Source organism: Chlamydotis macqueenii, chromosome 3 (assembly GCF_036417535.1).
Source record: "Chlamydotis macqueenii isolate bChlMac1 chromosome 3, bChlMac1.mat, whole genome shotgun sequence".
NCBI lineage: Eukaryota > Metazoa > Chordata > Aves > Otidiformes > Otididae > Chlamydotis > Chlamydotis macqueenii.
Window position 1 is genome coordinate 126,534,676 of NC_141558.1, and position 24,058 is coordinate 126,558,733.

General features: G+C 47.7%; 2 protein-coding genes across 3 annotated transcripts in view; one reads left to right on the forward strand and one right to left on the reverse strand.

Moving 5' to 3' along the window:
• Positions 1 to 545: 545 nt before the first annotated feature.
• NKX2-4 (NK2 homeobox 4) lies at positions 546 to 1,659 on the forward strand. 2 transcript variants are annotated; one of them, XM_086745199.1, is made up of 3 exons: positions 546 to 909; positions 1,019 to 1,482; positions 1,519 to 1,659. In XM_086745199.1, exons 1-3 carry the CDS (start codon positions 546 to 548, stop codon positions 1,657 to 1,659), a joined length of 969 nt encoding a protein of 322 aa, XP_086601325.1. The 2 variants fall into 2 exon arrangements, with proteins under 2 accessions (XP_086601325.1, XP_086601324.1); XM_086745198.1 differs by having other exon boundaries at positions 1,019 to 1,659.
• A 2,529-nt stretch (positions 1,660 to 4,188) lies between these two features.
• The window catches only part of XRN2 (5'-3' exoribonuclease 2), a 46,210-nt gene continuing 26,340 nt past the window's right edge, over positions 4,189 to 24,058 (reverse strand). Inside the window, exons 24-30 of the mRNA XM_086744330.1 lie at positions 23,027 to 23,083; positions 21,025 to 21,093; positions 20,792 to 20,926; positions 20,366 to 20,493; positions 15,084 to 15,144; positions 9,626 to 9,767; positions 4,189 to 5,056 (exon numbers count right to left, since the gene is read on the reverse strand). Of these exons, the coding sequence (XP_086600456.1) occupies positions 4,994 to 5,056; positions 9,626 to 9,767; positions 15,084 to 15,144; positions 20,366 to 20,493; positions 20,792 to 20,926; positions 21,025 to 21,093; positions 23,027 to 23,083 (655 nt within the window). The 3' untranslated portion in view covers positions 4,189 to 4,993. The remainder of the gene's footprint in view (positions 5,057 to 9,625; positions 9,768 to 15,083; positions 15,145 to 20,365; positions 20,494 to 20,791; positions 20,927 to 21,024; positions 21,094 to 23,026; positions 23,084 to 24,058) is intronic.

The following is a 24,058-nucleotide window of genomic DNA, read 5'->3' on the forward strand; positions in this document are numbered from 1 at the left end:
GCCGTCGAGTCCGCGCCGTCGGGGTCCGCTCCGCGCCGCGGCCGTCCCGCTGCCCCGGGGCCGGCTTATTTTGGGGAACCCCCCCGTCCCACCACCGCGCACAGGGAGAGGTGCGGCCCGCGCCCCCCGCCCGTGCCGCACCCCGCGTGGGGAGCGGGCCGGTACTTACGGGCTGGGCCCAGGCCAGGGCCGCTCGGAGCCGCGCCGGCTCTGCCCCGGGGCGGCCGGGTTTAAGAGGCGCCCGGTGGGCGCAGGACAATGGCCGGGCAGGAGGAGGGGGCCGGGGAGGGCGGCGGGAGGCGGGGAGGGGACGGGGCCGCCGCTTCTCCCCCGCCGGGCTCCGTTCGCTCCGCCCCCCCGCGTCTGGCGTAAACCCGGCGCCGGGCTAAAAGAAACGGCGAGCTACCGGTGCCCGGGGCTGGTGGCCACCGCGCCGCGCCTCGCCCGCGCCCGGCTCGCCCGGTGCCGGCGGTGAGCGCCCGGCCCGGCCCCGTCCCCGTCCCGTCCGCCCCGCCCAGCCCCCGTCCAGTCCCGTCCGCCCCGCCATGTCGCTGAGCCCCAAGCACACGACGCCCTTCTCGGTCACCGACATCCTCAGCCCGATGGAGGAGAGCTACAAGAAGTTCGGCGGCATGGACGGGGCGGGCGGGCTGGGCGCGCCCCTCGGGCCCTACCGCCAGCCCCCCGGACCCCCCGCCGCCGTCCCGCAGCACGTCGTGGCGGGCCCCGCCGCCGCCTACCACATGCCCCACGGCGTCTCCCAGTTTCCGCACGGCGCCGTCGGGGGCTACTGCAACGGCGGGCTGGGCAACGTGGGCGAGCTGCCCGCCTACCCCGAGGGGATGCGGAGCGGCGCGGCGGCGGGCGGCGGCTGGTACGGGGCCGGCGGCGACCCCCGCTACTCCGGCAGTAAGTGCGGGCGAGGGGCGGGCGGGCGTGGGGCGGGGAGGGGGAAGGAGGGGAGCCGCTGGTCCCCGACGGGGCGGCCGCCGGCTCTGAGCCGCCGTTCCCCGCTCAGTCTCCAGGTTCATGGGCCCGTCGGCGGGGATGAACGTGGCCGGGATGGGCGGCCTGAGCGGCATCGCCGAGGGGGCCAAGGCCATCGTGCCGCTCCACGCGGCCCCGCGGAGGAAGAGGAGGGTGCTCTTCTCCCAGGCACAGGTCTACGAGCTGGAGCGGCGTTTCAAGCAGCAGAAGTACCTCTCGGCGCCGGAGCGGGAGCACCTGGCCAGCCTCATCCACCTGACCCCCACCCAGGTGAAGATCTGGTTCCAGAACCACCGCTACAAGATGAAGCGCCAGGCCAAGGACAAGGCGGCCGCCCAGCAGCTGCACCCCGACGGCGGCGGCCTCTGCCAGCAGCACTCGCCCCGCCGCGTCGCCGTGCCCGTGCTGGTGAAGGACGGCAAACCCTGCCCGCCGCCGGGCAGCGGCACCCCGGCCCCCGGCCAGCCAGCCCCCCCGCCCGCCGCCGTGCCCCCCGCCGCCGCCCACCCGCACCCCGGCTCGCTGGGGCAGGCGGCCGACCTGGAGGAGCTCTCGCCCAGCCCCCCCGCGCTGCACGGCCAGGCGCCCGCGCTAGCCTCCATGGACTCGGCAGCCGTCGACTACAGCGGCGGCATGGTCAGCCCCAACCTGCTCTACGGCAGGACGTGGTAATCCCCCCGCCCCAACCTTGAACCCCACTTCGGCCCCCGCCCCGGCCCGGCGTCGCCCCCGCCCGCTGCGACCGGACCCTCCCGGCCCCGACGGCACCGGCCTGCGGGGAGCCCCGACGGCCGCCCCTGAGCCCCCGCCCCGTCCGCTCTCCCCGCCCGCCCTCCGGCCTCGCTTCAGGCTTCTTTTTTAATTATTATTATTATTATTGTTATTATTATTATTTTTTAGACTCTCCAGGGTTTTGGAAAACCTGGGCCTGAAGGCGGGCGGCCGGGTGCACGCACACGCGTGGGCGCGGGGGCTGCGGGCGTCCGTCCGTGTATATGTCTGCGTGCGTGTCCGCGGCCCCGTGTCCCGCTTGCCTTTGCCCCGTTGTGCGCGGCTGGCCCGACGGGGCTCCCGGCCGGGGGTGGGGGGAAACCGTGTGGGCGAGGGGCTCCGCTCCCGGCCGGACACCGGCTGCCGAAGCCGAGCGCAGCCGGGAGCCCCCGTGGAACCCGACAGAGCCGCTGAAAGCGAACAATAAACCTTCTGGAGTGCGACTTAAATCCCGGCAGAATTCGTTTTATCAGGGTGCCCCCGAAGCCGCCGCCGTCGGACCGGAGGGAAACGGGACGGCGAGGCCCCTCGGAGGCCGGGGAGCGGCTGGAGCGAGGAAACCAAACCGGCCCGAGCCCGGCCGCGGCCGAGAGGCTTCGGGCAGAAGAGTTCCCCGCCGCCGCCGCTCAGATTTGAGGGGGAAAAACATTTTTATCGTTGCCGTTAATTAACGGCTCAACGAACGCACGCTGCACGCCCCGCGCAACCGCGCGGCCGAACCCCGGCGCCGCACATCCCCCGGTTTCCGCGGAGAGCCCGGAGAGGGAGCCCCGGGACCCCCGGGGCCGGACACCCCTCCCCGCCGGCAGAGCGGGGATCGGGCCCCGGGGGGCGGCGGGATGGAGCGGGGCCGGAGCGGGGCCGGGGTCGGGCCCCTCGCCTCCTCCCCGAGGAAACCCAACGCGCCGGGAGGGCTTCTCAAGTTGCTGGCAATTTTTTCTTCTATTTTCAATTTTTTTTTCTTTTTCTTTTCTTTTTTTTTTTTTTTTTTTTTTTTTTTTTTACAATAAAAGGAAACGTTGTTCTCAAGAGTCGGCTGCCTCCTTCTCGGTGTACCTACGGACGCGGTTTGACCCCCAAACCCCCGGTTTTCCGCCTCCCTCCCAGCCGCTGAGGTGATTCCGTTCCGCGCCCCCCCATCTCTGCCACTCCCGGGCGTCCCCGGGCCCCTAAAACCCCGCCGGGCGGCCCCGAGCCGGGGCACCGCCGGGGCTCCGCGCCGCTCCCCGTGAAGGAGCCATTCCGGGGCGGAAAAAAAAAAAAAACGGATTTCGGCCCGCTGCGAGCCCAGGGCGGGGAGGGAACGATGGGGACCCTGCCCTTCCCCTCGGGGAACGGGGCGATGCGCAGGGACCCGCGCAAATCTCCCCAATTCCACGCCCGGGCTCCCACGGGGGACACTTAGCAGGATGGGGACGGGTCTGAGCCCGGTGGGGTTGAGCGAGCCCCCCACCTCCCCAGCCCCAGTAATAACGCAAGGTGGGAGGCTCCAGGCTCAGCCCCGGCTTGGGAAACACAGGGACAGCAGAGCGGAGTTTCAGGGCTGGGCTGCGGATCCTGGCCGCATCCGGGCTGCAGCGGCTGCACGGCCAAGCACACCCGAGGAACGCCAGCCAGCTTTGGGGATGGCAGCCGTCAGCCAAGGGGGTGAAGAGCCAGGCAGGGGGAACCTGCAGGGACAAGCTCTCCCCAGAGCAGCTCCCCCAAATTTTTATCCAGCCCCGTTTTCATAGCCCCTTTTCCCCAAAAGCCCACCGGCAGCCCGCGCTGGGCCGTGAGCGCACCTTCACCACCCGGCTCCTTCCTCCAGCCTTGCGCTCGGCCACCGTGTTTGCATGAAAATTCACGTCGGCCACTGGTTTTGTTCTGCTCGAAAAGCAAAATTACTTTTTTGAGACCCAAATATTTTCCCGGCCGAGGGAGAAGGCCATTGGCGAGGGCTGGCGGCGTTTCCCAGCTCCGAGCAGGACGGCAACTCTTTGCATTACAATGAAAGATTCTGCTCCACCCTCCATCACTCGAAAAATAATGAACCCAGTTTCACGATTTCTTCCTCCCAAGGTTACACCGGTCTGGTCTTTCTCCTCCTTGCCGGCGATTAACATCTGGGCCCTCCAAGGAAGGGGCCGAAAAGCTGCTCGGGGGGAGCACCGAGCCTTGCGCCCGATGCGTGTGCTTAGCAGGAGTCCAAGCGTGGCCCAACAGAAAGATGCTATATCGACATTAACGCTGCTGATCTAACCCGCTCCTCTCATCGTTTTGTTGTTTGGTTTTTTTTTTTTTTTTTGATTAAACAAAGATTTTAAATGCTACTGTGGAGGCCGCGCGGAATTATTTTCCAGGAAATTACTATGGATGGGTGCAGACAGGTATAGATAAAAGATACAAACATGTTTCGGTGGGGTTTGGAAATAAACCACTGGATACTGCTGAGAATTTCAAAAGCCACTTTATAAAGCAAATAAAAATATTTACTGATTTGGTACACTCACACAGAAAATCCCTAAAAGAGTGCTAAAAATGAATGGATACGCTGTACTCCACAGCTATTTTAAATTACATATCAAAACAGACAAATACACCTTCCGTGCTTGTTTATGTTACAATAACAAAGTCAAAACCAGGCACAAGTTGTAAAAGTCGAAATGTTTTACTTCCAAGTCCAAAAAAAAAAAAAAACCAAAAAAAAAACCCAAAAAAAATCATCTCCTCTCTTTGTGAGAAATTCAAGGAAGCATCTGACAAGGACTAGGGACAGACGTGTCTCTACACAGCGTGCTCCGCAGGCTGCCCGCTGGGTCTTCCCCAAGAGCTAATAAAATCCCATTTCTGTGCGTTCTTTCCAACTCCGCGCCTGTTTTCAGGCTCTTGCGCGTCAAGCGAAGGATGTTTGGAGTCGGGATTGACAAGGCAGAGCGAAGCGCAGCTCGTCCACGTAATAAAGACAACACAGCACTCCTACCTCATCAAATGTCTCACAGGCAAACGAGCAGGTCCAGGTTACTCGGATTTTGCAATACGCCGTTTCCAAGCGATGCAGCCCCCCACCAAGAAAAGTAACCAGTTTGGTAAGAAATGTACACATTTAAAACAAGTATCAGAGTTTAAAAACTACAGGGATGTTTCTTAAGGATTTCACCCACCCCCCCCCCAATTAATAAAAGAACAAAATAAACAAAAACCCAGGACACTTCCCATATTAAAAAAAAAAAAAAAAAAAAAAAGTAGTGAAGAGCTAATTCCAGCTGTATCTTCCTGCGGGAGGTGGCAGCGGGTAGGGCCTCCCGGGGCCGTATGCCTACAAACAAACAAAAGCGAGCATTTATTTTTTGGCTTAACATCACAGCAAACAAGTTAGCCGAGCTCCAGGCGCCACGCGAAAATGAAGCAAGGCGTCCTTTGCATGGAAAGGTACTGCCGGCAGAGCCGAGCAGCGTTTCAGACGCTCTCCTGCAAACACAGCTTTAATTTCCAGCAGCGGAGAGCGGCTCCGCACAGCACCAGCCTCCGCGTCCAGCCGTACCGCAGGAGGAGCGACGCTTCCAAACCAGGAATGGATTTGCCAAAAGGCAGCGCGGAGGACAAGCAGCTTCCACGCCGTAGCAGCCCCGGCGTGCCCCCAGCCACGCTGGAAGCAGGGGTACAAGGTGTTAAACCCACACGCGCACACGTTCACGTACACACCTGAGGGACAGATGGGGAATGCGGATTTTTAATTCCTGCAGAAACACGGGCTGTGCACTATGTACGCTTACACTTCACACAGAGTGACCCCGTAAATGGCATTTTCGGGGACTAAAGTACCAGTTTGACATGCGCGATGCCTGGATGCTGTTAGCAGGATTAGTCAGGTTTATTTTGTTTTAGAGGGGAAAAAAAAAAAAAAAATTCCCCTCAATTACCAGCTTTCTGTTCTAGTCGTGAGCAATCTTACGCTAAAGCAAGACAGGCATTTTTACGGATAGGTATCGAAAGGAAAAATATTTGTATTTGTTACAGAAGCACCATTTTCAGCACTCCTTCATTTTAAATAACAGGCGAAAGACACCTAAATCCCATCTCGGGAATCACTGCAAAGGAGATCTATTTTTGTGGTTAAATTTAAATGAGGCATTCTGTACATCAACATCAGTGAACAGTCTGTCGGAAAATGCCATAAAAAGTCCCCTTGAAACATTCAGAATTATTTCAAAACCCGTTATGCTGCAGAGACCAGAAAGTTAATTAGCTGTGATGCACTAAGGACAGCTATAGTGCTTGCTTGCTTTGTTTCTTACTGGGAGGTTTTTTCCAGCGGGCAGGGGAAGAGGGGCTTCCTTTCATCGCTTTTAAAGAGAAACCCAGCTCTACCCTGTCCTACGGGGGCACAGGGAGAACGGCCGCGGCTGAAGGGGCAGCGAGCAAACCTGTGAGAGGGGAGGGTCCCTTCAGCCTGTGTGTCTCAGGCGAGCAGAACCAGCTTTCCGAACGGAAACCCACTCCTCACACCCCACTTTTAAAGGGCTCCTTCCAGTTCCACAGAGAGCAGGAATCCCCGTACAGAACCAGAATTTACAGTGGCACAAGCCATTTATCTGGCCATGCAGCTGTGTATTACTAGAGACTGAAACAAACATGTCAGACACCCGCACAACACGACCAAGTTTATTCCTTCGTTTTCTGGAACAGCGGGAAGACGCCAACGAACCCCCACTACCACGGAGCCACCCCTATCCATGGCAGCCGCATTAATTTTGTAAGCACTTTGTAGCAGCGCGTTTATTAACCTCTTCAGACCATGTTCTGTACGCTGTAAAAAAAGAATTCAGAGGTGAAAGGGACCAAAGATAATTATTTATGCTGCTATGTGTCACCACTTCCACTTGAATCCCTTTTCAAGGCTTTAAAGCTTTGAAATTTACAGGCAGCAATGCCAGATTCAATTATTGGGTTTGCACCCTCAACCTTTTAAGGTAGCTTCTAATTTTACTCCAGTGCTGTCGGCCCTGAGGAAATAATGACATCTGAAAGTTCATTTTAAAAAAGCAAAAAAGAAAAAAGGCAATAAAAATTTAAAAGGAGATAAAAAAAAAACAGTTGGAAAGCAACACAACTAGAAAGGAATTTTTTTAAGGAAGGAAATTTACTTGAGCTGAAAGATGTGTCCTTAATAACCACCGTGCATGTGAATACAAACAAACCCATCCTCACCACCCAGTTTTAACTTCGTTTAGTGATCCCGCAGACGCAGATCGTGCTCCTGACAGGTGAATTACGTTTTGGGCAAGGCTGGGATATTGCCAAGCAGCAGCACACCTGTTTAACCACTCAGGCGGCACACGGCTGGAGAGCTGCGAGGGCAGAGGTTTTCCGTCACTGCCAGGCTGTGGTGTCCATGATGCCCGGAGACCCCAGCTACGAGACAGCTTCCCAAATGTGAGTAACGGGGACGCCCTCCCCGAGCCCACACCGCAGCCATTCCTGGCAGATGATTCCCTTTCACCTTCGTGATTCCAGCTGTAGCTGTTCCGCGTGAAGATCTGAGGTTGGGAATGAACTAGTTCAAGCACCGATTCCTTTGGCAAACACCTCCACTAGCCAGGATAAAGGGCAGAGCCGAGTACGGCATAGCAGACAGACTTTTTTTCAAGTATCTGTTTTCCAGCCCTAATTAAATACCACCACCCAGACTCCACCAGCACCAAAATCCTCCACCGGTTTCCCTACATTATTACAGCAGCCCCTGTTATCAATTAATGCAATTACGTGTTTATTCCTTTGTCTCCAGTGTTTTGGGTAAACCTGTGTAACACAAAATGAAGGATTTCTGAAAACTCATCCAAATGTGAGATACACTTAAAGAACCACTGAGGACCAGTTGGGCAGCACAGCCAGGATTCAAGCCCCACTTTTCCCCGTTAAGTTGTGTAATATGATCATAACTCACGCTGCCTAGCTTTGCTTACAGCCAAAATCAGTCCTGGAAGGATCTGTACTGGTAACGCCTCCCCGCTGTACTTGGAGCAAGAGCGCATGGTCGCATACTTGCCTCTCTTTTTTCCCCTTGTTTCTTGCTGCAACACCAGTATGACAACTGAACGAGCTACAGACAATTCTGACTGTGGCCTTAAAAGCGTCCTCTGCACTAAAAAACACTCCAGGGTAGCAGTCGGGCTGGGGCGGGGGGAGAAGGGAGTCTCGCTGCTGCTAACAAGGGTTCAGCTGAACAAGAGTTTCAGAGTTGGGAGCGCTGGGGCAGGCTGCTTGCCGGCTATAGATCTTTTCAGCAGCGCCGTGTAATCCCGCAGTCGGCAGACAATGCTGAGAACGGTATTAGCGGCTCACAGGCTGCTTCTGCCGGGCTTCAGTCCTGACAGGCTGCACCAGACGGAGAAGCACACGGCTCTCTGCAAAAAGCTCCCCCAGCAAAGGCCAAAGGCTCTTCTCCGACAAACTTGGTTTGACAGTACATGTTTTTATTGTATTTAGCTGCCTCAACACTCCCACACCGTAACACTGTCACGGTGCAGAAGTGGTTGTGACAGTTAGCGCTACCCGAGTTTCCCAACCAGAAGAGAGAAGAGAAAGCAGACAAAGAATCAGAGAAGCGGTAAAAGTGCTGTAAGGCTTTCGCATATGCTGTATGACATTACAATTTAAATGGATTTGTACTTGCAGCCCCTGCTGTATATGTGAAGGAGATGGGGATATTTTCCAGCAGACACGCTGCAGGACAGAATTTATAGCTATGTAAAAATGACTACGCACTGCCAACAGCATGGAGAGACAGCCCCAGAGACCAAACACCAATCTGACCGTGTATGTGCTGTACCACGTAACACAAACGTTGCGTACTGGGGAGATGGGTAGGCTGAGAAGAAGAAAAATGAAGAGTGTACACCAAGAAGTGACTTGTCTTGAGCGCATTTATGAGAGGTAGCCAAACCAGGTCCCAAAAGAAGGCAAATTTCAAACAATTTGTGCCTTAGTTTCCACATAAAGGGCTGGGAAATAGTGCTGTTACCAAACAGCTGACCGCTCCTCCTCCTCCCCTTTCCTCAATACCCCTTATTAACCTTCCAAAGCTGAGTAACAGCTCTGACTTACCAAAACAGCAACAGGCCTTAGAGTTTGATGTAGATACCTGGAATTTATTTTACACTAGTACATAGCATTGTAAACACAGACATTTCTAGTACAAGTGTATATGCAGGTTATGTTTGTACTGGGAACACACACAAATATCACGTAAGCAAAAATCACCTGCTGCTTTCCAGAAGCATTTTCATTCTGTTGCATTTTCACAAACTGATGACAAGGTCACCTATAATGCTGAATGAGTTTCTCCTAGCACGGTCGCTTGTCTTCACTTAACCACACAAAGCTATTTTCACCTTTGCTTTCGCAGACATGTTCATTTCCCTGGCTACTAGAATCTAACATTTGCATTTAAGCAGTTTTCCAGCTAAGAGAGAGCCAATTAAGGTGGGGAAGTTAATGAAGCCGAAAGAACCTACATTTTAAACATATTGGGGAGAAACCCTTCTATCCCCAAAATGTCTACCTGTTTTTCTCACAGAAGACGACGACTCTGGTTGAAATACTTGCCTTCAGATTATGTTTTCTGAGGCTGCAAGGAGCGAGACTCAGCAGCACCTTGCATCTACTTTTAGTGAAGAGCAGTGGCAGCAGAGTCACGGCAGGCATGGAGGGGCTGGACAAGGCTGGGAAGCTTACCTGTCACTGCTTTCACCGGCGACACAGCTACTGGGCTGAAAGCGGCTCAGGAACGCCTGCCTATGCCGCATTCACTCTCTGCAGCCACACGGGAAGGAAGCCTTACTCAGGAGAACAAAACATGCAAAACAGGGCAGCGTTTTCATCATACCTGTCTTCCCCTGTCCATCCGATCTTCGGGTCTCTGTGGGTAACCCATTGGTCCGCCCAGCCCCTGGTACTGACTCGGCTGGTACTGATTTTGGGATTGCAGCATGCGGTTCCAGGCAAGAAGAGGAGTGGCCCCAGCAGTTCTGCGTAAAGAAGAAACACACTGCAGCATGACCTCAGCTCCTACAGTCGTTAGAGACAAACGGGAGGAAAGAAATAACCTTCCAAGGTTCTCCTACCGAAGGCCACATGTGCCTATTCCTTACCGCTTCACCACAGCTTGAAAGCTGCTGAACCGCCAGCAAATTCCATTTTATAAACCAGAGATTTTTCAAATTCCTTGGAAGGATTCTGTCCACCTTTTATTTTAGGGGCAAATGTGCCAGTTCATCGGCAGGGATCTTGAACACAGATCAAAACCCAGATATCACCACGTTAGCTGAACATAACACACCATCCAGAGAGTAAACATGTGCGATATGGGAGAATGAGGCTTTCTTTTCTAAATGTCCAGACTCTTTCTGGGAGTCCATTCTTTCTAGTTAATTGCAGGTTGCAAATGAATTCTTACTGCGAGTATTCTGAATCTAGGGTAGGGGCCTTGGCTGCTTTTTCCCATCCATTATTCTGCTCAATATGTCAGAAGGTCTGATCGGGAAGAAACCTTTTCAAGTTCTATTGATGCCGTTTTCAATTGACCACGGTGACCTAGCAACATAAGCACTAATTGGCATGGACTGACTGACATTCGGTGTACAGTTTAGATGGGAACGCAAATTCGACATCCATTATAAACTAGTTTGCCATCCTAGATTACTAACAGCAAGAAATGTTTTAATTGCCCTCAAGTACCTATTCTAACCTCACAATTATAAAGCAACAGGTGTAATACATCAAATCATTGTTTGATTAAAAATATTTAGAAAAATGCTATAGCCATGATATAGTCTTTAAAGCTGAGCACGGGTAAGGGTCCAGCTCCTTACAGAATTCACAGTTACGTTTGGCAGTACAATATGCTGTTGTAAAGGGAAAAACACCGCATAGTCACGACAGTTAATCTTTTCTGACCCCTGTTTAAGAGAGAGCCAGCTGAACGGTGTGCGGCCAGGCTGCTGAGAGACAGGAATAGCGGAGAGCACGAGCACTGCATTTCATATTTACCTGCTGCATCGCTGCACTGAAAGTTAACTTTGTACGTCTTCAAAGAGCCTCTGCCTAGATTTGCTGAGTTAAACCGGCGGGACTTCAGCCTTAGAGGAGTAACCCTACCCAGAGGCTGAATCTGATGTATTCTTTCAAATGCACATGCAGCTCAGGGAGGAGGTATGAATTTCATGACCAAGGGAGGAGGATTCTCTGCCAGCTGTATGATATTAGGCAAACAGAGCTTTGAGCAACTGAGGAAGCAGCACTGGGAGAGGAAGGACTTTTAAATACGCATTTCACCAGCTGGAACAGAGGCAAAGTTTTGGACGCGAAGGCTTTCTGGTTTTGGATGCAAATCGCTTTTGGTTTCACGCTACAGCCTGCCTGAGAGCCGCTCCACCCGGCCAGATTAAGACCTGCCTGAATTTTACAAAGGTAAGAGAAACTCCCGCTATCTCCAGAAAATGAGTAACTTGATCTCTGCTTATAAAAGTACAAATCTCACCTGACAATTGGTAAAGACGATGTGCAATACACGTAATAAAAATGAACATGCACAAAAGCTAAGTGGTAACACTGAACCACGCGGTTTTATTTTTAGCTTCAGAGGTACTTCTAGAAATGCGCAATGTTAGAGCTATTCATTAGGAGGAGCAATACAGTATTTAAAGTTAATAGCACATTACACTTTCAGAGGCTAACAAAATCAGTATTCTAAGTATGATACTCCTTTTGATTAAGTGTTTTGAGTACTAACTTTTTTCCCTCCTCATTATTCCTAGAAAACAGCAGACTCTTTAGGAAGAGCACACTGCCCAGCCTCAAGGGAAACAGGGAATTATCTACACAGCTCCAGTTCCAGCCTGCCATCAACGGCCATTCTGTCTCTACAACTTTGCTACAGTGCTTGTGATAAATACCCTCAGCGACTGACGATCACAGGCCAACACTCGCTACACGCCTGGAAGGAGGAAGTTTGACACATTCCATTTGACATTTATATATATTTGGCATAGAGTTCAAGCTTTTTATTTTAATAAAGTGCTGCTTGGTGAAAAGTTGGGATATTTGGCTAATGAAACACATTAACAGTGGTTTCAGGGGCATGATGCTGGCACATTTTAACTTTGAGGCCATCTGAAAGAGTGAAATTCATGATTCTCAGCTAGAACCACTACATGTTCCAGGAGATAAACCTAGTACGAAAAGAATAAAGCTGCAATGCATTTTCTGATCTTGATGTCAGAAAAGTAATTTACACCTTTTTGCTGCTCTTAATTCATGGAACTATGTACTGTTTTTATAAAACCCAAATTTTAGATTTTCATTGGGTAAACAGAAGTCAGGAAATTATAGTCCTCACAGAACTGACTTAGTGTTGAGCTAGTGGATGTCTTAGCTGTTGATGTGAGTTAGCTGAGGGGGGAGATTGGTATGCAGCAAAGGCACGCCTTGTGGGTAACAAAAAAAGAGTTGTGCCACTTGGAATATCCCATTGGTAGAGTTACTCAAACACACTATCCAGAGTTACGTCAACTTACAATTAAACTAACACATACACACACAGGATAGCTAGAGTACAACTTCAGGAACTTTATACAGTAAACATTCCCGGGTTTCAGCCTCAGCCTCTTCGGAAATCTCTTCAATGAGCAGGTTAAGCAAAAGGATTTGCTCCAATGTTTTGAGGACTAACTAAGGTTAACCAGATCACCAATTTCCATCAGCCAGGAAACCAGGTAGCAAATATAGATATAACCTCTGCAAAACATATCCAGTGACCAGCACTGAAGGCAAGAGCATGAAGTAACCTGCAATCTCCAGATCTCCAGTAACCCAGTCAGACATGGGCCTGAACAGGACATGCTGAAAGGTGTCCTGTTCAACAGCAACTCACCGATTTTATTCTACTTGCTGCACACTGAATTGCATCACTAAATTTAAAAGTAAAAACTCTGATGCAGGAGCAAGATCACCTGGACTATGAAGCAGCAGCTTTACTCTACTGGATTTTTTCCACCCAGGCCTGTGAAGCAAGAGCTAGTTTAGCCCCCACTGCAATACTCCATCCCCAAAACAGCACAAGTCCCCTGGCAGGGACAGGGCTCCTTGCTTGATGTCACAAATCAAGGGTATCGTAGTCTCCTGCCAACGCACTTCATCTGGAAAGGCTGGGGCAGGGGCTGGCTTCTCCCTCACTTACCTTCTCCCTGGGAGCAGAGGTGACAACAGAAATTCCTCGCCGCTCTCCCCAGCGGCACCTTGTTGCTCCACTTTGATGCCACAGCAGCAAGCAGGGACAGCCTTGGGGGTAGCGGTATGGCAGCTCCCAGGGAGCTGGGAGGGTGGGAGGGTTCGTAGGGGGGAGGTGGTGGTATTGAGTTCAACAGGTTCAGCCATTTCTTCCTGCACCACGTCTGTCTATCTTTATGCTTCTGTTTGAACTTTTGCTTAAGGCTCCACGTTCACCTCTGTATGGCGACTAACTCAACACCAGCCCTAAGCACCTGTTTGATTTGTTTCCCAAACCGAATACCTTCCAAGAACTTGGCAAAACTACTGGTCTTCAGCACCAGAACTGGCAAGTTAGTGATTTTCATAAACCATCAGAAGTATAACCAAGCACCACTGAGGGAAGGAAAGCCTTGTAAATATACTGCTGTCACTTGACAGCTAGAACAGCATTCTCCAAGCTTCTCTAAAGCTTATTTTCTAGGTGAAGGTGATACATCTTCAATTTAAAGTCACCTCAGGGGACACCAGTTTCCTTAAGTTTGGGAATGGAATAATGAGGTTAACACTGCAACCCCAGAAGCATGCTGGGCAGGTTGGTAGACTGCATCAAGAACACCATCTATCTGAAAACGTGCTCTGAAGGACCTGGGCGGTGTGCAGGCCCTTCTAAAAAATACCAAAGCACAGCAACCTTATGATAGGACTCTAATTAGAGAGACAGGCAGTTATTACAACTGCAACAAAAAGGTGTATTTCAAGTGAGAAACAAACAGAACTTCTGTCTGAAAAGTTATTTATGTGAGTTGACAAACTCTTGCACTTTGCAAAAATAAACAGCCAGGTAAAACAACAGAAGTACAGCGCTGTAAAAGTAATAACAAGTTACAGACCTGTAGCAATACTTCACAAAATGGTACTACGGAAATTAAACTTACTTTAGCTATGGGAACAGCAACTCCCATGGACCAAGTAATATTAAAGTTTGCAATGCAAGATTAATTTATAATGCAATATTCCACACTGATGTGGTGCAGGACAAGGGAGCCGGACTTATTTCAATAGGGATCAAAATGGTTGCCATGGAAAGCATGATGGCAGAGAGCTCAAAAACTCTTCCAAAGCTCCTGTTTTCAGTGGTTAACATTTGCAAATAAAACCATTAAAAAAAAAGCTGTGCCTCAGAGCAGAAATGTCAAAGATCTCACATACGCTCTCATTCCTCCATAAACATAAATAAATATCCTTATTCATAGCTTTCACAGGTACGCTGCAGTTTATAAAGTCCATCTGACTTAAGGACACACAACCTATCGAGGAAGGAACGCATGTAAAACATCCCTTATTATCAAACCATGTCACATTCTTTCTATTCGATGGCACTTATTGGACTGCAGATTCCATAATCCTTCCCGGAGTCCCTTCTGCATTTAATTCAGTTCAGTCTTAAGTAGTTAAAGAAACTGTTTTCAGTGGCAACTAATAACTACTGACCTACAGTGACACTGCCCTACAATAGGCTTGTCAGCCCTGAAAAACTTGTACCAAAGAAGCTGATTAGGACTTCAAGAGGTTTGTAGCAAGAATCAATGGCCAGTCTGTGCTAATGCTGCGGTTGCGGCACAGAAATGATAAAAGTGGAACACCATTAGTTATGCCTCATTAAGCTCCACAGCCCTCCTAAAAAGAAATTTGTTTAGCCTGTCCAAAATCTAATGCAGTTTTAAGCTCTCTGTGTTCAATTTCATAGTATCTCAAAAGCTTCAATAAGATAAAGGCCAAAGAACCAAGAACGGTACCAAAGCACCAACAGTAAAGTTAATTTTGAAGTCTGAGTTTTAATGGAAAGTGTTTTTGCCTTCTTTTTTTAATACAAAGTACTCAAGCCTTTTAAACCATAGTGCACTCACAAAATATAAATAAATCATGGACATTAATTAAGCTTAAAAAACCTGCTCGTACAGCATGATTTAAACAACAAAGTTCAAAATAAAGAGGAAAAAATGCTGTGAAGCCCTGCAGAACCAAGTACATCCTCCTGGCCACGTTTTCCAGAACCTCAGTCCCTCCCGCCTTACCTCTGTGGTGTCTGCTGAAACAAGGGCGTAGGACCTCGCCAAGCCTCCTGGGGTCTAAGATCTAGAGGGCAAAACAAAACTTTAGAACAAAGAAGAGAAAGTATATTTAAAGGACTGTCCTCCACTCACTCTTACATGCTTGAGAACTTGTTTTAAAAAGCCAGACGGAATAGCTCAAACCGGATACGCTACCAAATACATTTCAGCAAGTCGCTGGTTGCTGTTGCCGACTTCGATAGAGCCCTTGTGTTCATCAGTGGCAAGCTTACTATTAATTAATAAAAGGCAATTTTTAAAAATAGTCCAATAAGCTTCAAGTTACAAGAATTTTAATTGCTAGAACCAGCTTTGGTTACCACTTGGACACTTCACAGGTATCTGTTTTCTGGAATTTTTAAAAATGCAAAACTGTGAAGACTGAAGACTTTAATCTTTACGTTTCTTGCACGTACGTTCATCAGTACACTATGTGAAAAGACAGATACGTGTGAACACCGTGTCATCATCACAACATACCACGTTCGTAAGCGACAAATACTTAACGCTCACAAAAGGTGCAAGCTTCCCTCCGATTAGGCTAAGCTGTTCTATAAAGCAACCTAAAGGAACAACCAGAGCATGCAATAAATCAAACAGTTCCACTCTACTCACATTTAAATACAACTTTAAATCTATATTTAGGATATACTTAAAGACAGTAAAAATATACTTAGAAGTTAACCTAGATGATGATAATACAATAATAATCATTATCTATTAATGGTCTTCAAACAAGCTAATCAGCCTGAATTAAACCTTTTTGGGTAAAACCTCGCCCAGAGACACAGCACTGCCGCTATAAGAAACCGCAATGAAAGAGACCACCCACTTCTCAATTGTTTCTTCTACCCAAACTCGCCCTTCACAAAGCCATCGCAGTAACAACATTGCTTTAGCAGGACATGCAATTAAACGCTTGTTGTTCTTCTAAATAAACCGGTCAGTAAACAGGATAAAAGAGACGGCTAATCAATAGCTCCCCGGTCAGCCCACAGCACTCAAATTGGGCATCAATCAAAAGCTTCAGTTTCACTGACACCTTTGATTATTTTCAATGGTGTTTAAGTGTGACCTAATTTCAACAGCTGGTTCCAGAATTTGTCTAATTGACGCACTGTGATGGGACAGTAACACCCTGTTAAACTGCCAATATTCAAGTACACTAAAGCTTTGCAGCAGTTTGAAAGGAAAGGGAGGGAAGGAAAAAAAAAACCAACAACAAAAAAACAGTCAGAGGAAAGATCTGTGCCTCTCTCCTAACCCTGGCTGGATTGCCAGCAGATGTAACAGCACTCCAGCGCGCAAGGGAGGGCGCCGGCACCCGTCAAGATAACACTGTTTCGCTTGGGGAGACAAATTCTGATCCCAGCAGCTCTGCTGCTCCGGCCTGGGGCTCCTCCGGGCAGAGCTAATCCATTCCAGCAACGGGCTGAGCTGCAGAGGCGTACAGGCTGTTTTATTTATTAATGCTGTCTTCAGGTACTTTGCGGGAAACGAGCAATTAAGACGCAACATTAAACTGAAACTTAAAGAAAAAAAAAAAACAACAGTACAAAGATGAAACTGCTGAAAAAAAATAAATTAAGTTTGTTAGAGTCCAATCACTATTTTCAATCAGAAAATGTCCTATACTACTTTATTTCTAACAATTCCAAAGTTTCCCAGACACCAGCACCACAGAAACACACAACACAAGAACGGAGTTCTGCTAGAAACATTTTCAGACATACAAACCCCTTGATCTGTAGTTACTAACGCCTGTAGTTCTTCACCCACAGCTGCCAGGAGAAGGGCTAGGTTTTGGCTCTGTCACCACAGCAGACCTGCAGGCCACCTAGGCCTGGCTCAGTTCTCCTTGTGCTTACTGGGAGACACAAACCTCGAGAAAAACCCCTGTATTCCATGGAGAATAATGATGCTCCTTCCCCCGGCCTTCTCTGCGCAGGCTGAGCTAGACAAGACCCCGAGATACCTGGACAATTACACAGACCAATAAAGTCTCTCCCTTCCTGGTCAGAACTTCATGTTTTAGCTGAAGTTTATTAAACATTTTCCATCCCACTGCCAGGGTCAAATGGCGCTCTAGTGAGAAATACACTGCGATGATGCTGGTCTTGCCCTGGTGCAGGGTTTCCCATCCTTACGGACCCCAGGATCAGGGCTGGTTATAAACACTTGCTTTCCACCTGGAAAAGAAAGGAGTCAGCTCTCCTGCTGTAACCACACCTTTTTGCAGCCCTAGGGAACAGTTTAAGACAGAGTTTAATGAAATAATCGTAAGCACATTTAAAGTCACCTTATTACTATTCATTTGTGTGGCTCTGACAGAACAGTCTTGGAAGGAAAAAGCTTGGAGCAGCGAATTGCACTTCAAAAAGGTACAAAGTCAGAGAAGAAAGGACAATTAGTATTTTCTTCAGTCTTCAAAACTTAGGCATTTCCTACAGCTATAAGGCCAAGTAAACTGCCTTCTCTAGCAGCTCCTCAAGTAACAATTTATCTAATCAGCGTGGCAATCAAAGACAAGATTTTGTGTTTACTGATTGCACTAATCAAAATCACTTTTCAAATGCAGCTAATTGACAAGTTTACTGACTGAAATGGAAGTCATAAATCAGATACCCCACGCCGCGGAAACCAAATACGCCATTCAGAGAGTGCTGCCACGCCGCACTTGACTCCCCAAGTTATCAGCACAGACAATTATTCATCAACTGAAAATTGGCACATCAAAGTCAAATCAGAGAACAACGGTAAGGAACACCCACAGCAGGCTCTTGAGGAGGAGATGGCACTTCGGTTGACCGCATTGCCCTTCTAGAGTCTAATTTTACTCCATCATACATATAAAAACATAATACATAGATGAAAAGTTGCTCTGCATCTGTCCCGGTTCCAGCCAGGGAATGTGGGAATTTTAACCACATCAGCTCTAGTTTTTCAGGAATGTGGGTTCCGGACGCTTCCCGATCCAATTACGCCACAGTATACGGCTGTTCTCTCACAATTATGCAGCTGATGTACACAACTTTGGCACAAGAGATAACCTGCCCCATTAAGAAAACTCGGCATATGCCTCCCCATTCCTTCTAATTTGATTTTCTGGTTGAAGATATCTGTGCTTTGACAGAGATCTGTGCTTGAACCGAAGCGGGTGACTGCAAAAGGCAAGAAGATAGCTGTGCTGTCAGATCTAGGAACACCTTTTGGTACTCCTGTAGCTAGTTGTGCAGAATTCACGCTGCAGTCAGTTAAAATCAGAAGTTAGAGTCGAAGACTAATCTCCTAGGACAGCTTGGTATCCTTAGTAGAATAGGCAGAGAAACACAACAAAATTAACTGACACAGAATATATTTGCAGCATGCTGCGCTGCGGTCTCCCACAAAAACAGAGAGTGCCAGGAACCAGCTTCTCGACTCTGGGATGAAAAGTCCCGGAGAGCAACGGCAGCCGTACAAACCCTGCTTTGTGAAAAAGCCTTTGTACGACAACTGCTGGGGGTGCACGAGGCAATGCGCCGCAGTGGCAGCTGGAGGGACCAGCAGGCTGACCTGGCACCTCTTTTTGCCGCTCGAACAAATCAACCTCTGCCTAATGGAAAAAGCAGCATTAAGGAAAAAGGCACGGTGAGAGAAAGGAGGAAAGGAGAAAAAAACAAAACAAAACAAAAACAAAAAAAAAAAACCATCTCGTTTTCAGATTTGCCAGGCAGACCTGCAGAACAGCAACTGGGGATGCCCAAAGCAATGCGAGGGCAAGGAAGGGGAAGGAGATGAGAGGAGGAAGTGATGCGTGAAAGGAAGCCATCTTTTTTTTTTTTTTCTTCCTTTTTCTTTTTTTTTTTTTTTGGAGGCCAACAGATGGACTGGGATTTCACATCGATCAGTGGATTCAAGCCTCCTCAATTTGAAGGAATGATGACATTGGGGCATATTTGCATGTGGAGTGCTTCCTACCCAACACAAGGTGCTCAGATGCCACGAGGATGAGAGCTTTGCAAGTACCTAATTGGCAAGATCAGCTCCATGTACGTAAGGCACAGAAAACTGCTTTGAAATTAGTATTTCCCACAAAGCGTCAAGACTCAAGCTTCAGAAAACATGAACAGCAATATAGGGACTGATGGGCTCATGAATACTTCCTCTCCCCCCAAAACCATGCAGACTTTCTCTTTTTGGAGATTAATATAAAAATGTGATACCTGTCTTGTAGTTCTGCCTTCCTTTTCCCCAGACTCTTCTTTTAAGATCGTATTTCTTGTTTGTTTTAAAAAAAACCACTTGTTTTCCTTTAATCAAAGTCAATGGCTCCAGGCTCTCATATTCAGTGTGTCTTTCCACTTAAACCAATCAGATTTCTCGCACAAGAAAGCTTCTGCACCCACTGTTCAACCACACTTCATCTACTTGGGGACTGGACAATAAGTTTAACTCAGAGTGGCCACTAGTATTACTTATTTGCTGTTTCATATACGGCAAAAATGCAAGTCAAGTACAAAAAGGCCGACAGTTTCACTATGCAGTAATCTTGTCTTCCATATGCGGCAAAATGTTGGAGCTCAAACTTTATCCGTGTCAGTTGTTTAAACTTCAAATACTTGCATAATTCAATATTGCAAGAATCCAGCTGAACAGCGAGAACTTCTTGCTTTAAAGCACCTTTTTAGGCTGTTTGGCCAAGTTTCCTCCTGTCTCAAACCCACCATTACAGAAACGCAGCTCCTGATCACAGGTGAAGATGCAGGACTCAACCAGCGGACTTTCTGGGAGCCCTTTGCACAAGCAACTCCTTCCCAGGATGAAGAACTCCACTTTAGGTCACACTGAATTTATCTTACCGCTTGCAGTGACCTACTTGTTCACCAAGCCAACAGCAGTGGCATCCCTGACCTCCTGACCATCTCCTACCACCTCAAGTTGTGACGCCTACCACAGGCAGAAGCAGCTGAATACATTCCAGATAACAGACACTAGAAACTCTTAGTAGCCAAAGTGCTATTTTTCCTGTTGCATCTGAATACTGGGCACAATATTCAATAGGGGATCCTGTTTACAGGCACATGATTACATTTTAGTACATTTCACAACAGCAATGCCACAAGGGAAGAGCAATAGAGAAGAGCAACACACGGTTAATGAAGACAGATGCCTGAATCCACTCTTTATTTGTAATAGTGCAACAGACCAAAACGAAATTGAAATATTTTTCAAACTTGGAAACACAGAGAGGAGAATCCACTTACTTGACAACAGTTTAGGGATCTGCTGCTGCCCACTCAGAAGCGGCCTGGCGTACGGGCTCCCGTAAGTTCCAAGAGGTACTGCAGCGGCATACATCCCTGGCATCCCTCTTTCCCTTGGCATCGTATGGCTGTTATGCGTAAGAAATGGAAAGGGAAAGGAACAGGATGTTTTTATGAATGCCTTCTTACAGCACAGCCACAGCTCCTACCCAGCCCCATCAAATAGTAACACACAGTTTGAATTTAAATAGTAACACACAATACTAAATTTAAATATCACATGCCAAAATTTCCAACATCAGGACCTGATCTCTGACAGTCCACCTCCACCCTCTTTGTTCCTTTTTTTTTTTTTTAATTAAAATAAGCAGTAAATGAGTATAGTCATCTCAGCAAGGCAGTTAGTAACAGTGCTGCCAGTCTTACCCTAACGTTCTGAACGCCGACTGGTCCAAATGGACTGGTTTTCTGTCTCTGTTAAAACCAAGCTGCGGTCTCCAAGGTCTGCCATCGTTGTTGGTTTTTTCCCAGTCTCCTGGCTTCAGAACTGGAGCAGGCTTCCTTAATATTAACAAACAGTTCCATAAATACTTATCGGAGCCAATACTCAGATTAATGAAGAAAATGGAATTATTTGAAAACTGGCAACTGATACTTACTTTGCTCCAGGTAGCACTATAGCCTTGAAAACAAAGTCTTCATCAAATTGTGGATCTTTGAAAGAGATACTAGGAGAAAGCATTTGAGCATTAGGTTTAGTTGATAATTAAGACAAGCAAGATTAAAAGGTAATCGCTGCTTTATTAACGGTGATGTACACAACAGAAAATATAAGATTCAAGAACGGATGACTTAAACTGCAAAGTGCATTTCTTGCACGGGGATATACTGACTGTATCGGACTTGGATGTCTTATTTTCCACAGGGCGACCTTTTTCCTTCCCTGTATCAACAGCCAGTCCAGAAGAAAGTTTAATATCTAGAAAACAGTTAGGACTATGCAAGATAATGAAAGCATCTTCTGCAGACCCTTGAGTACAAATCCTCTGGCCAAAGCACTGATTGTACGTGATTAAGTTCAAAGGCTACCGTGGCACAGACAGGAAGGGCACCAGCTTGCTAGGCAGTCCAGTCAAAAGGGTACAAAAACGTGGGATTTCCTGGGTCAGGGAGTTTTTATCCCGACAGGCGGCTTTCCAGTTGCATGCAGTTCCAGTGGAGGGATATACACCTGTTTTCAGTGGCATCTCGCAGATCCTGCATTTTGGCCAGTCTAGTATTAGACAAACTAAATAGTAACAGAGTAAAAGTGGCCAAAAGCTTAATTTCTGCTGGTACAATACACTCCATAGCAGTCTGAGTTTGCTCTAGGAAAACTCATCCACACTCCTAGCAATTCCTAGCGTAAGTATCCAGGTCCCACAGGTTTGAAGTACACAGCACCAGTCTGCTTCCTGCTCTCTGACTGCCTACCATTTGATACAGAAGAATGCTTGGGATGCCAAGAAAGATAAAAGCAAACAACTAAGCAGAATAATCTCACTCTTCCAGTTGAAATAAATCTGTTTTTCAGCACAGAGAATGAATGAGACTCGAAGGAAAGAGAATAATGGTCCCTTGGAAAATTCCACCAAAGGACCAAGAACTGAAGAGCAGAATCATGACTGCCCATGTTATCTCAAAAGACAGGAAGAAAAATCCTTGCAATGGAGAAAATGGACAGAAGCATGTAACAATTCAACTCTCCTGACAGTGGGAGATGGAAAGCCAAAAACTACCTTTAACTCATCACTCAAAGTAACTAACTCCCCATTTCAGAACTTCCTTTCCACAACATCCTGACAAGCCACAGCTTGGCGTTTCTTACTGCCTGTAGATAGTTGTTCTAGTCGAACCAAGTTACAGATGACAAGTGATTTTCAGTGTCTCAAGTATCTTATGTGGCTCAAGAAGTGAGAGGTTATTGGCTCAAGCATTATGTATGTATTATACTGTGCCAAATTAAGTGAGAATGAAATACAACACATTAGATCTACAGAAATTTGCTGTTCAAAGAGTAATTAGAATTTTCTGTGACTCCAAGATTTACTCTTGGAAATCCTGCATTGTTTTTTACTCATTATGAACTTTCTTATCATTCTCCCAAACACCACATTCAGGTAAAATTAGTAGTACTCCTTTACTTCTTCAGTCAATACCCAATTCTATCTTGGGGATTTGCTCTCACAAATGTTTGGTTGTCTTTAATTTAAAAGACGTGATACAGACAATCAAGTTCTGTAGGTATTGCTCTTTGCTTGCCAAAGACCCAGAAGTCCCAACAGAGAGCAAGGAGACAAGCAACAGGAGGAAAGATAAAATAATTTCTGAAGGGATGAAACATGCCGGGTTTGAAGCATTGAGAAACGACCATTTCGGCCATCTCTGCAGGGCACGTCACTACATACTCTGCTTAACTACCCTAACCCAAGCCCACTGTGTTACAACATAGTATCTTGGATTCAATTCTCACAGAAAACCAGAAAAATTTAAAGTAAAAGCTTCAACTTTATTAAAGAGATGAGATTCTGTTGTAAATTCAACACCACAAAACTCCAGAATAAACTGAGTTTCGATTGCTGTATTTTGCGTGCCGTTGCTTAAAACTCAGAGTTTACTTACCTGACTGCAGAATTTTGTGCAAGGTCACGCAGCATTGGAACAGGAGACTCCACTGTCCTGGTGGAGAGAAAAATCTCTGTCAAAATGTCACGTAACATATTTCTGACCATTGGGTCCACTTTCGCTGTTGCTACCACTCAGATTCCTATGTCAACTAAGCCTGCGATACATAAAAGGGATTCCAAAATTAACTTGCCTTTCCCCCAAATCAAATACTTCTATAAGCAATGGAATTCCTGAATCCTTGTTTCTTAGTGTCGTTACTTTTGCAGATGACCTGTGTGGATTCTCTGGTGTCTAACAGTGGGTTCACACAGCTCTCACTGCCCAGTGGCCTGTTCACAAGCCTTAGTACTACTCTGCACCTTGGAAACCTCTCCATACTGCTAGGGTCTGATGACAACAAGCCAACAGGTTTTAAGAGTGCAGGAGAAGACCAGAGAGATAGATACACATGTGGACACCATGAAGATACAGACCTGCTTCACTAGGAAGAAAGGCTTCGAAGTAAAAAAAAACAACCAAAAAAAAAAACCAAAAACCAAAAAAAAAAAACAAACAAAAAAAAAAAGATTTAGCAGGTGTTTTCCACAGCACTTAGAGTCTCCTTTCTGAGATTCAATAGGCTGACACGCAGTTGGACGTTAACCCTTTCCTTCTTTCAAGCAGATAAGAGTAATTTTCTCAAGCATGGTGTTTATCAATCAGAAACCAGACTCCCTTGTGCGCAGCAGGGTGAACAACTGTCACATACTCACGTTACACCGACGTCACAAACTATGTGTGTGCTGGCTGAATTTGATCCTGATCTTTTTAGCAAAGTAAGACTTATTTTGAAGCAGTGACACAAACGCCTGCTCATCCTCACAGAATTCCTAACCAACTACTTTTCTAAGTAAAAAAAAATATCCATTTCCCTACCTAGGGAAGACAATGCTAGAAGAGTTTTCTTTTCCTGCAGCACTGCTCCCTCCAAGAACAGCTCTGACTTGCTAATGTTCTTTGCAAGCCATGGCAAGACCAGAGAAATGC